This window comes from Nothobranchius furzeri, chromosome 6 (genome assembly GCF_043380555.1).
Source record: "Nothobranchius furzeri strain GRZ-AD chromosome 6, NfurGRZ-RIMD1, whole genome shotgun sequence".
Taxonomy (NCBI): domain Eukaryota; kingdom Metazoa; phylum Chordata; class Actinopteri; order Cyprinodontiformes; family Nothobranchiidae; genus Nothobranchius; species Nothobranchius furzeri.
Window position 1 is genome coordinate 2193530 of NC_091746.1, and position 12171 is coordinate 2205700.

Here is a 12171-nt window from a genome sequence, read left to right on the forward strand (position 1 = left end):
TTCATTTGTGTGAAAACAAGGTCCAATCAGGCTGAAACGTTACAAGAAGGTAGAATCTATTGAGTTGTAAGTGATCTGAACGTTTCATGATGATCGCACATTCCTATAGAGGGTCAAACCATGTCCCAAAGGTCACCGGGCCTGGTGTCACTTTAAAGAAGTAGTCCAGTTACACATTAGTGGGCTTATAACTTTGCTTCTGAATGTCCTAGAGAGATCAGGTTTGTTTTAGTGTACTCCAATCAACAGCCCCTACAACCACAAAAATGAATGGAGTCATTAACACTTATGGTTTTTAAATGGCACCCAGAATTATGTTGCACGAAGCACAATTTCACATCATTCTGGGTTCATTTGTGTGAAAACAAGGTCCAATCAGGCTGAAACGTTACAAGAAGGTAGAATCTATTGAGTTGTAAGTGATCTGAACGTTTCATGATGATCGCACATTCCTATAGGGGGTCAAACCATGTCCCAAAGGTCACCGGGCCTGGTGTCACTTTAAAGAAGTAGTCCAGTTACACCTTTGTGGGCTTATAACTTGGCTTCTGAATATCCTAGAGAGGTCAGGTTTGTTTTAGAGTACTCCAATTAACAGCCCCCATTACCACAAAAAGGAATGCAGTCATTAGCACTTATGGTTTTTAAATGGCACCCAGATTTATGTTGCACGAAGCACAATTTCACATCATTCTGGGTTCATTTGTGTGAAAACAAGGTCCAATCAGGCTGAAACGTTACAAGAAGGCAGAATGTGTTGAGTTGTAAGTGATCTGAACGTTTCATGATGATCGCACATTCCTATAGGGGGTCAAACCATGTCCCAAAGGTCACCGGGCCTGGCGTCACTTTAAAGAAGTAGTCCAGTTACACCTTTGCGGGCTTATAACTTGGCCTCTGAATGTACTAGAGAGATCAGGTTTGTTTTAATGTACTCCAATCAACAGCCCCTACAACCACAAAAAGGAATGGAGTCATTAGCACTTATGGTTTGTAAATGGCACCCAGAATTATGTTGCACGAAGCACAATTTCACATCATTCTGGGTCCATTTGTGTGAAAACAAGGTCCAGTCAGGCTGAAACGTTACAAGAAGGTAGAATCTATTGAGTTGTAAGTGATCTGAACGTTTCATCATGATCGCACATTCCTATAGGGGGTAAAACCATGTCCCAAAGGTCACCAGGCCTGGTGTCACTTTAAAGAAGTAGTCCAGTTACACATTTGTGGGCTTATAACTTGGCTTCTGCATGTCCTAGAGAGATCAGGTTTGTTTTAGTGTACTCCAATAAACAGCCCCTACAACCACAAAAAGGAATGGCGTCATTAGCACTTATGGTTTGTAAATGGCACCCAGAATTATGTTGCACGAAGCACAATTTCACATCATTCTGGGTCCATTTGTGTGAAAACAAGGTCCAATCAGGCTGAAACGTTACAAGAAGGTAGAATCTATTGAGTTGTAAGTGATCTGAACATTTCATGATGATCGCACATTCCTATAGGGGGTAAAACCATGTCCCAAAGGTCACCAGGCCTGGTGTCACTTTAAAGAAGTAGTCCAGTTACACATTTGTGGGCTTATAACTTGGCTTCTGAATGTCCTAGAGAGATCAGGTTTGTTTTAGTGTACTCCAATCAACAGTTCCGACAACCACAAAAAGGAATGGAGTCATTAGCACTTATGGTTTTTAAATGGCACCCAGAATTATGTTGCACGAAGCACAATTTCAGAACATTCTGGGTTCATTTGTGTGAAAACAAGGTCCAATCAGGCTGAAACGTTACAAGAAGGTAGAATCTATTGAGTTGTAAGTGATCTGAACGTTTCATGATGATCGCACATTCCTATAGTGGGTCAAACCATGTCCCAAAGGTCACCGGGCCTGGTGTCACTTTAAAGAAGTAGTCCAGTTACACCTTTGTGGGCTTATAACTTGGCTTCTGAATATCCTAGAGAGGTCAGGTTTGTTTTAGAGTACTCCAATTAACAGCCCCCATTACCACAAAAAGGAATGGAGTCATTAGCACTTATGCTTTTTAAATGGCACCCAGAATTATGTTGCACGAAGCACAATTTCATATCATTCTGGGTTCATTTGTGTGAAAACAAGGTCCAATCAGGCTGAAACGTTACAAGAAGGTAGAATCTATTGATTTGTAAGTGATCTGAACGTTTCATGATGATCGCACATTCCTAGAGGGGGTCAAACCATGTCCCAAAGGTCACCGGGCCTGGTGTAGTTTTAAAGAAGTAGTCCAGTTACACCTTTGTGGGCTTATAACTTGGCCTCTGAATGTCCTAGAGAGATCAGGTTTGTTTTAATGTACTCCAATCAACAGCCCCTACAACCACAAAATGGAATGGAGTCATTAGCACTTATGGTTTGTAAATGGTACCCAGAATTATGTTGCACGAAGCACAATTTCACATCATTCTGGGTTCATTTGTGTGAAAACAAGGTCCAATCAGGCTGAAACGTTACAAGAAGGCAGAATGTATTGAGTTGTAAGTGATCTGAACGTTTCATGATGATCACACATTCCTATAGGGGGTAAAACCATGTCCCAAAGGTCACCGGGCCTGGCGTCACTTTAAAGAAGTAGTCCAGTTACACCTTTGTGGGCTTATAACTTGGCCTCTGAATGTACTAGAGAGATCGGGTTTGTTTTAATGTACTCCAATCAACAGCCCCTACAACCACAAAAAGGAATGGAGTCATTAGCACTTATGGTTTGTAAATGGCACCCAGAATTATGTTGCACGAAGCACAATTTCACATCATTCTGGGTCCATTTGTGTGAAAACAAGGTCCAGTCAGGCTGAAACGTTACAAGAAGGGAGAATCTATTGAGTTGTAAGTGATCTGAACGTTTCATGATGATCGCACATTCCTATAGGGGGTCAAACCATGTCCCAAAGGTCACCAGGCATTGGTGTCACTTTAAAGAAGTAGTCCAGTTACACATTTGTGGGCTTATAACTTGGCTTCTGAATATCCTAGAGAGGTAAGGTTTGTTTTAGAGTACTCCAATTAACAGCCCCCATTACCCCAAAAAGGAATGGAGTCATTAGCACTTATGGTTTTTAAATGGCACCCAGAATTATGTTGCACGAAGCACAGTTTCACATCATTCTGGGTTCATTTGTGTGAAAACAAGGTCCAATCAGGCAACAACGTTACAGGAAGGTAGAATCTATTGAGTTGTAAGTGATCTGAACGTTTCATGATGATAGCACTTTCCTAAGGGGGTCAAACCATGTCCCAAAGGTCACCGGATCTGGTGTCAATTTAAAGTAGTCCAGGAACACATTTGTGGGCTTATAACTTGGCCTCTGAATGTCCTAGAGAGATCAGATTTGTTTTAATGTACTCCAATCAACAGCCCCTACAACCACAAAAAGGAATGGAGTCATTAGCACTTATGGTTTGTAAATGGCACCCAGAATTATGTTGCACGAAGCACAATTTCACATCATTGTAACGTGAGGAAATATGAGTTTTCTGTCACAATGGTGGTGTTGGACTCAGCTGGGTCATAGCTGGGTCGCTGAGAACTTTCACCCACAGATTAAGACCTGAACGCCAGCGAGTCTGGGAGGAAACCATAACATCTGCCACCTGCAGTCTACCAGAAGATGTGTTTACATGAGTTGTACCCAGACCAAGTCAAAACATAAAGTTTAAACTTCTTTTTCTTGATTTTAATGTTAAAATAACCATTATCATTTTGCTCATTATAAATGTGTTTAATCAAATGAATGACTAGTATGCTTTGGGGTAATTATAATGGATTAATGAATCCACACTTAAGTAGATAATGTTGAATGTGTGGTACTGACCTTCACACTCAAGCACAAACATTCACACACATCCACACACACCTGCTCACAGTAAACTCCAGACACATTTGATGACGCACGTTTGCTTTGAGAAGAGAAAGGTTTTTGGTAAGTTTTCAGTCTTTTGATAGCAGTTCGTGTTGGACAACGAGAGAGAACAGACCTGAAAACCAAAGGGGGGGCAGAGCCTGTTGGCTCGTTCTTCCCCCCTTTCACGCTGTTTCTGCCAAGCCAGGCAGAATAGCTGAATCGCGACTTCTAACGAAGACTCATTACCGAGTCTTTTGATTTCTGAGTGAATTAACTTAAGAAAGCGCATCGATAAAACGCTCTACCATCCACGTGTACCGAGGGCAACTCTGGACCAGTTCCGTTCGACACCTATGTCTCCTGTCAGCCGCCGGTGTCATCTGGATGAACCACAACATCCTCCACGGCCCGGATCCGAAAGAGGGTCCACAAGAGTTTGGTGAGACAGAGCACGGTTTTAGCGTTTGATGCAGTTCTCTGATAAGACCTAAGTTTATCCAAACCATCACTTCACTCAGACACCTGTTTCTTCTTGAAGCAAAATCAGACTCACACACGCATTCATGTCACAACATTCTCAATCTTCATAAATTCACCAGAAGGTCTATTTGAGCAAGAACAGCATATAAACTGTTAAAAGATTGTCCCACAAAGTTGCCAATGTGATTGTTATTTCCTGTTTGTCAATTTTCAAAATCATTAGTTTAATTTGAAGAATTAAAACTTTTAATCCTTCAAACTTGTTTCCTCATTGAACTGAAACACAGACACTCAGATATTATCGGCAGTTTATGGATGAAAACAACCTTTGAGTCTTCTGAACAATATAAAATTTGGTTATTGATTTATTAAAATTAATATTCCGAATTAATACGTAGCATGGTTTCTCTTTCATAAAAGAGCATAAATCCATAACGCTACATTTAATGGCGAGCGTATCCAGTCTTCTATATCTGCGATATGTCTGATTTCTTACATCTAAAAGCTACAAACAACACTTTTCTCTGTGTTTCACTTTGATGTCTTATTTTGAACTTAACCGGAAATTGTTCCGCTCACTAAATTCTCCGAACCTCAGAACCGAGACTACATTCTCGGACACCTTTCGTCTCAGTGTGTTGACACTGTGGGCGAGTTATTGTGGAAAATATCTCCATTGCATGGGCGACTTATAGAAACGGAATCTGAACGGAATGCCCGTAGGCACCTACTGTTGCTTGATTGCACGGTAAACGTCGTAAGCCGGGTTATAGCCGTCACGCGTTACTGCATTCAGATTGCGTACGCTTTTTAAAGTCCGTATTACAAGCGGGGCGAGATGCCTACTTGTTAATCGGGAAAGTTTGAGTCTGGTCGCTACAGACAAAGAACGCTAGACCTGGCCGGAGAGCTAAGCTAGCACCACAGTTAGACAAAAAGGGAACGCGTCCCGTTAGATTGTCATACCATTTCTGACACAGTCAGTCTGTGTCCTCACAAAACCCGCATTGGCGGTGGTTCTTGTAAATCGCTACGGTGTGTAGAATCTACATTTTGCTACGTTTGTCCGTCTGATAGCATCTCGGCAGCGTAGGGTTTATTTTTTTTTTTTTGTTATTTTTATTTTGGACCGGTGATCGGGTCGGCTTTCACAGCCTCCGTTGCTCGGTTCCATGCCTTTTTCTTCCACCTTGTGAAGTTGTGTGTATTCATTTCTCTATCAACAATTCCTTGTTTTACCCTGTGTCATAAAGTTAAGTAGGCTACGGACAGTCCTTGTTTGTGTGAGACATATTAAGGAATCTGCCCGGAGTTTTACGTCGGCTCAGAAGGTAAAAACGCGAGTTGCTCTGAACTTAATGGGAGATGGACGAGACACGACAAAATCTTTCTTGCACTGTTACACCTGGTGTAAGGTTCTCTGACGTTCTGCTTCCAGAACATGCCATGACGCAGGAGACTGTTCACCGGCCGAGCATCGCTGGTCCCTCCGCCCGCCCGAACGGGCCCGTTTTAGGCGGGTGCCGCCGGTCGGGAGCAGTGGGGACTAGTGGCTGCGGTTCGGTGCCAGCTGCACTGGGTCGGAGGTGGTTCTGGTCTGCAATTCATGACGTGAATTCAAACAACATGCTGTTTGCGGTCATAACGCTTTTTCTTTACTTTTATTTCTTCCAGGGGGTCAAAAACCCACCATCAACATCAAGGTTTGAAATAAACAACACTTTCTCTGCTGCTTTTAAGATGAATAAATCTCTTGAGCCTATGGTTAACCTCTCTGACAAACAGGTTGTGCTTAACCCTTTGTTTCCTAATGCTTCTCCTCTGTCATCCATGTTAAAGGCTGACCATCTCTCCAGCATGGGTGTGAAATCTTCAGGCTGTGACCCACCGCTTCAGTCAGAGGTCTGTTTTACTCGTCAGTCCGCCTCATGCACAAACCAGCTTCTTTATCGGGGCGTGATGGAAAAGTCAGCCGCCGTGAAACACTTGTGGTCTCCGGACGGAGCTACCATGCCATTTAAGGGGTTTGTGCCCGGACATCTTGACCTTTATGTGAATGACCTTGTCACTTTTCAGTTTGTGACCTCTGCTAATACGGTGGCCAATTCTTTTCTCCTTTCACAGGGGTGTGACTTAGTCTCGGGCCTCTGTGCTCTCTTTCCTGTGATTTCTCTTACAGGTGACCACGACGACACAGAAAACCCTGCGGTTTCCAGCAGTCCTGTGGTCAGTGGCGATATTAAAGGTGGCTCGGTGGTTGCTGCGCACACCTCTCTCACGGGCTCGGGAAGGCAACCCGGCCCGGGAGGTGTAGGTGCGTGCAGTGATGCTCTGCTCGGGGCCCCTCCTGACAAAGGGGGGGTGCTGAGTGGCTCTGAGTTTTCCGTTGCGGACTTCAACCGGTTCGGGGGAACGCCTCCTCCGAGCGGGCGGGTCATTGCAGAAATCGACACTGACCTTCCACCAATTCGGCTGACAACATTGACCTCCGACCCGGAGTTAGGTGCTGCACCTTCTACGGGGCGGAGTTCTAGTCAGTCTGTAGATACTCTGGTTAAACCGGGTTTTTCTGATTCTGTGTGGGAACCTCCATCATTCTTGGGTATAAAGTATTCTTGGCTTCAGTTTTCAGGACAGACCATGTTCCCAAAGCTAGCATCATGTCTGTATCTGATTCTAAACATGGCTAGGTTGGCTTTGACACCCGTGACACAACCATCCTTGGATCACTCCTTTTCAGAACCTCCAAGTCCAACACCTCCAGGTCTTTGGACATCTGAACACCTACTCTTTCAGCACGATTCAGGTGACAATGTGCATCTTCTTGGTAATAGAGCTTTTAAGAGCTTAAGAACTGTTCTTTGTTATGCTTCTCCTGTCTCACAGACACGGCATACGTTTGAGAAACAAAAGGGGGGTGGGGAGCCTCCTCCCGCTTTGCGAGCATCATTTTCGCATTTCCAGTTCACTACTATTTCTGATCACAACAAAGTCGCCTCCGTTAAGCTGCAACACAACTTTGAGCAGGTAAAATCAGGTTCTGATCTAACAGCTAAACCATCAGCTTCGCTCCAGTTCCAAACGGAACCCTCAGGTAAATTCAAACAAGTTTCCCTGTGGGTTCGTAACACAAGATACAAACAGTTTGATAACCAAATCGCTTATGAGCCTGCTCCCACAGATACGTCCAAACTCGTGTCTCTGTGGGTCCGCAATACCAGATTCAAAACTCTATTCTGACCGACTCTATTCTGACCGGATTCTTTTCCACTGACTGGTGGACCGTTACAAATTCTCTCGTTTGTGGGATGAATTTTTAACAAATGTGATATCCTTTGGGTTTTTTTTTCAGGTTACCTGCCTCCAGCCAGGGTCCTGTTACTAACTCACATCTTTAGGGATTACTAACCTACTGATTTACATTTTTAGAACTGATTTACATCTCTATCTTTTTATTAGTGCTTTGTGTAGCATGATTATATTTGATTACAAAGTTAATTTTATTTTGTTACTATTTCCCTTAAAGGGCCACAAGCCAATTTGCCCTTCATTTTCATGATTATTTCCTTTATATATATGCCTTTAATTAATGCAGCCTGCTGAGTTGCACATATCAGTTAGGATTTACTTTCTTTTATTTGTGTTTTCCCTGCATCACGTTTTTACATGACACGTAGAACAGGGTGCAGTACATTTCTTCTTTAGATAATTCACAAAAGGCACCCACATTTTCCCAGAGGCACCCATAGATAGGTTTTGATTGAGTTCTTTGTTTTGCATCAAATGCTATCTATCGTGTGGGCTGTCTCACTTTGTCTCCTTCTCCGAGCTCGTATGGACTACATCCCATCAGAGGGGTCGTCTTCACCATCCTTCAACTGGTTTCCTGTCGCATGGGGCTTCGGTCGTGGTTCGAGATGGGTCGAGGTCTGCGCTGGACTTCGCCTGGACTACGCCTGGGGAATACATCACCTGCCCAGCTCCGTGTGGTACACGAGCTGCTTATCCTTTGCATACCTTTGCATTATTGCTGATGAAAATTAACTGCTATTGAAATAGCTCTGCTTTCAAGATTCCCTAAGTGGATTACTTTACAATGATTGCAACAGTTTTGGCCTTAATCATCTGATCAGGATAGACTCCCTTCTACACGAGACCTGTGGTGACGCTTCATCGTTCCTGCCTTCATCTGGGATGTCTACCTTCACGAGTACATCACGTTATTGTGGTTGTGACGTCAGGTGGCCTCTGCTTGACCTCCATGTCGTCACAAAAGGGGGGAATGTAACGTGAGGAAATATGAGTTTTCTGTCACAATGGTGGTGTTGGACTCAGCTGGGTCATAGCTGGGTCGCTGAGAACTTTCACCCACAGATTAAGACCTGAACGCCAGCGAGTCTGGGAGGAAACCATAACATCTGCCACCTGCAGTCTACCAGAAGATGTGTTTACATGAGTTGTACCCAGACCAAGTCAAAACATAAAGTTTAAACTTCTTTTTCTTGATTTTAATGTTAAAATAACCATTATCATTTTGCTCATTATAAATGTGTTTAATCAAATGAATGACTAGTATGCTTTGGGGTAATTATAATGGATTAATGAATCCACACTTAAGTAGATAATGTTGAATGTGTGGTACTGACCTTCACACTCAAGCACAAACATTCACACACATCCACACACACCTGCTCACAGTAAACTCCAGACACATTTGATGAAGCACGTTTGCTTTGAGAAGAGAAAGGTTTTTGGTAAGTTTTCAGTCTTTTGATAGCAGTTCGTGTTGGACAACGAGAGAGAACAGACCTGAAAACCAAAGGGGGGGCAGAGCCTGTTGGCTCGTTCTTCCCCCCTTTCACGCTGTTTCTGCCAAGCCAGGTGGAATAGCTGAATCGCGACTTCTAACGAAGACTCATTACCGAGTCTTTTGATTTCTGAGTGAATTAACTTAAGAAAGCGCATCGATAAAACGCTCTACCATCCACGTGTACCGAGGGCAACTCTGGACCGGTTCCGTTCGACACCTATGTCTCCTGTCAGCCGCCGGTGTCATCTGGATGAACCACAACATCCTCCACGGCCCGGATCCGAAAGAGGGTCCACAAGAGTTCGGTGAGACAGAGCACGGTTTTAGCGTTTGATGCAGTTCTCTGATAAGACCTAAGTTTATCCAAACCATCACTTCACTCAGACACCTGTTTCTTCTTGAAGCAAAATCAGACTCACACACGCATTCATGTCACAACATTCTCAATCTTCATAAATTCACCAGAAGGTCTATTTGAGCAAGAACAGCATATAAACTGTTAAAAGATTGTCCCACAAAGTTGCCAATGTGATTGTTATTTCCTGTTTGTCAATTTTCAAAATCATTAGTTTAATTTGAAGAATTAAAACTTTTAATCCTTCAAACTTGTTTCCTCATTGAACTGAAACACAGACACTCAGATATTATCGGCAGTTTATGGATGAAAACAACCTTTGAGTCTTCTGAACAATATAAAATTTGGTTATTGATTTATTAAAATTAATATTCCGAATTAATACGTAGCATGGTTTCTCTTTCATAAAAGAGCATAAATCCATAACGCTACATCATTCTGGGTCCATTTGTGTGAAAACAAGGTCCAATCAGGCTGAAACGTTACAAGAAGGTAGAATCTATTGAGTTGTAAGTGATCTGAACGTTTCATGATGATCCCACAATCCTATAGGGGGTCAAACCATGTCCCAAAGGTCACCGGAATTGGTGTCAATTTAAAGAAGTAGTCCAGTTACACATTTGTGGGCTTATAACTTGGCTTCTGAATGTCCTAGAGAGATCAGGTTTGTTTTAGTGTACTCCAATCAACAGCCCCTACAACCACAAAAAGGAATGGAGTCATTAGCACCTATGGTTTTTAAATGGCACCCAGAATTATGTTGCACGAAGCACAATTTCACATCATTCTGGGTCCATTTGTGTGAAAACAAGGTCCAGTCAGGCTGAAACGTTACAGGAAGGTAGAATCTATTGAGTTGTAAGTGATCTGAACGTTTCATGATGATAGCACTTTCCTAAGGGGGTCAAACCATGTCCCAAACGTCACCGAATCTGGTGTCAATTTAAAGAAGTAGTCCAGTTACACATTTGTGGGCTTATAACTTGGCTTCTGAATGTCCTAGAGAGATCAGGTTTGTTTTAGTGTACTCCAATCAACAGCCCCTACAACCACAAAAAGGAATGGAGTCATTAGCACTTATGGTTTGTAAATGGCACCCAGAATTATGTTGCACAAAGCACTATTTCACATCATTCTGGGTCCATTTGTGTGAAAACAAGGTCCAATCAGGCTGAAACGTTACAAGAAGGTAGAATCTATTGAGTTGTAAGTGATCTGAACGTTTCATGATGATCGCACATTCCTATAGGGGGTCAAACCATGTCCCAAAGGTCACCGGGCCTGGTGTCACTTTAAAGAAGTAGTCCAGTTACACCTTTGTGGGCTTATAAGTTGGCTTCTGAATATCCTAGAGAGGTCAGGTTTGTTTTAGTGTACTCCAATTAACAGCCCCCATTACCACAAAAAGGAATGGAGTCATTAGCACTTATGGTTTTTAAATGGCACCCAGAATTATGTTGCACGAAGCACAATTTCACATCATTCTGGGTTCATTTGTGTGAAAACAAGGTCCAATCAGGCTGAAACGTTACAAGAAGGTAGAATCTATTGAGTTGTAAGTGATCTGAACGTTTTATGATGATCGCACATTCCTATAGGGTGTAAAACCATGTCCCAAAGGTCACCAGGCCTGGTGTCACTTTAAAGAAGTAGTCCAGTTACGCATTTGTGGGCTTATAACTTGGCTTCTGAATATCCTACAGAGGTCAGGTTTGTTTTAGAGTACTCCAATTAACAGCCCCCATTACCCCAAAAAGGAATGGAGTCATTAGAACTTATGGTTTTTAAATGGCACCCAGAATTATGTTGCACGAAGCACAATTTCACATCATTCTGGGTTCATTTGTGTGAAAACAAGGTCCAATCAGGCAGAAACGTTACAGAAGGTAGAATCTATTGAGTTGTAAGTGATCTGAACGTTTCATGATGATAGCACTTTCCTAAGGGGGTCAAACCATGTCCCAAAGGTCACCGGATCTGGTGTCAATTTAAAGATGTAGTCCACTTACACCTTTGTGGGCTTATAACTTGGCTTCTGAATATCCTAGAGAGGTCAGGTTTGTTTTAGAGTACTCCAATTAACAGCCCCCATTACCACAAAAAGGAATGCAGTCATTAGCACTTATGGTTTTTAAATGGCACCCAGAATTATGTTGCACGAAGCACAATTTCACATCATTCTGGGTTCATTTGTGTGAAAACAAGGTCCAATCAGGCTGAAACGTTACAAGAAGGAAGAATCTATTGAGTTGTAAGTGATCTGAACGTTTCATGATGATCGCACATTCATATAGGGGGTCAAACCATGTCCCAAAGGTCACCGGGCCTGGCGTCACTTTAAAGAAGTAGTCCAGTTACACCTTTGTGGGCTTATTACTTGGCCTCTGAATGTACTAGAGTGATAAGGTTTGTTTTAATGTACTCCAGTCAACAGCCCCTACAACCACAAAAAGGAATGGAGTCATTAGCACTTATGGTTTGTAAATTGCACCCAGAATTATGTTGCACGAAGCACAATTTCACATCATTCTGGGTCCATTTGTGTGAAAACAAGGTCCAATCAGGCTGAAACGTTACAAGAAGGTAGAATCTATTGAGTTGTAAGTGATCTGAACATTTTATGATGATCGCACATTCCTATAGGGGGTAAAA

General features: G+C 42.7%; 1 protein-coding gene across 1 annotated transcript; it reads left to right on the top strand.

Annotated features, from left to right (window-relative positions):
- The first annotated feature begins 6103 nt into the window (after nt 1–6103).
- On the top strand, nt 6104–7351 carry LOC139070500 (uncharacterized). Its single transcript, XM_070552848.1, has 2 exons — nt 6104–7160; nt 7241–7351. Exons 1-2 carry the CDS (start codon nt 6116–6118, stop codon nt 7255–7257), a joined length of 1062 nt encoding a protein of 353 aa, XP_070408949.1. The 5' UTR covers nt 6104–6115; the 3' UTR covers nt 7258–7351.
- The last annotated feature ends 4820 nt before the right edge of the window (nt 7352–12171 follow it).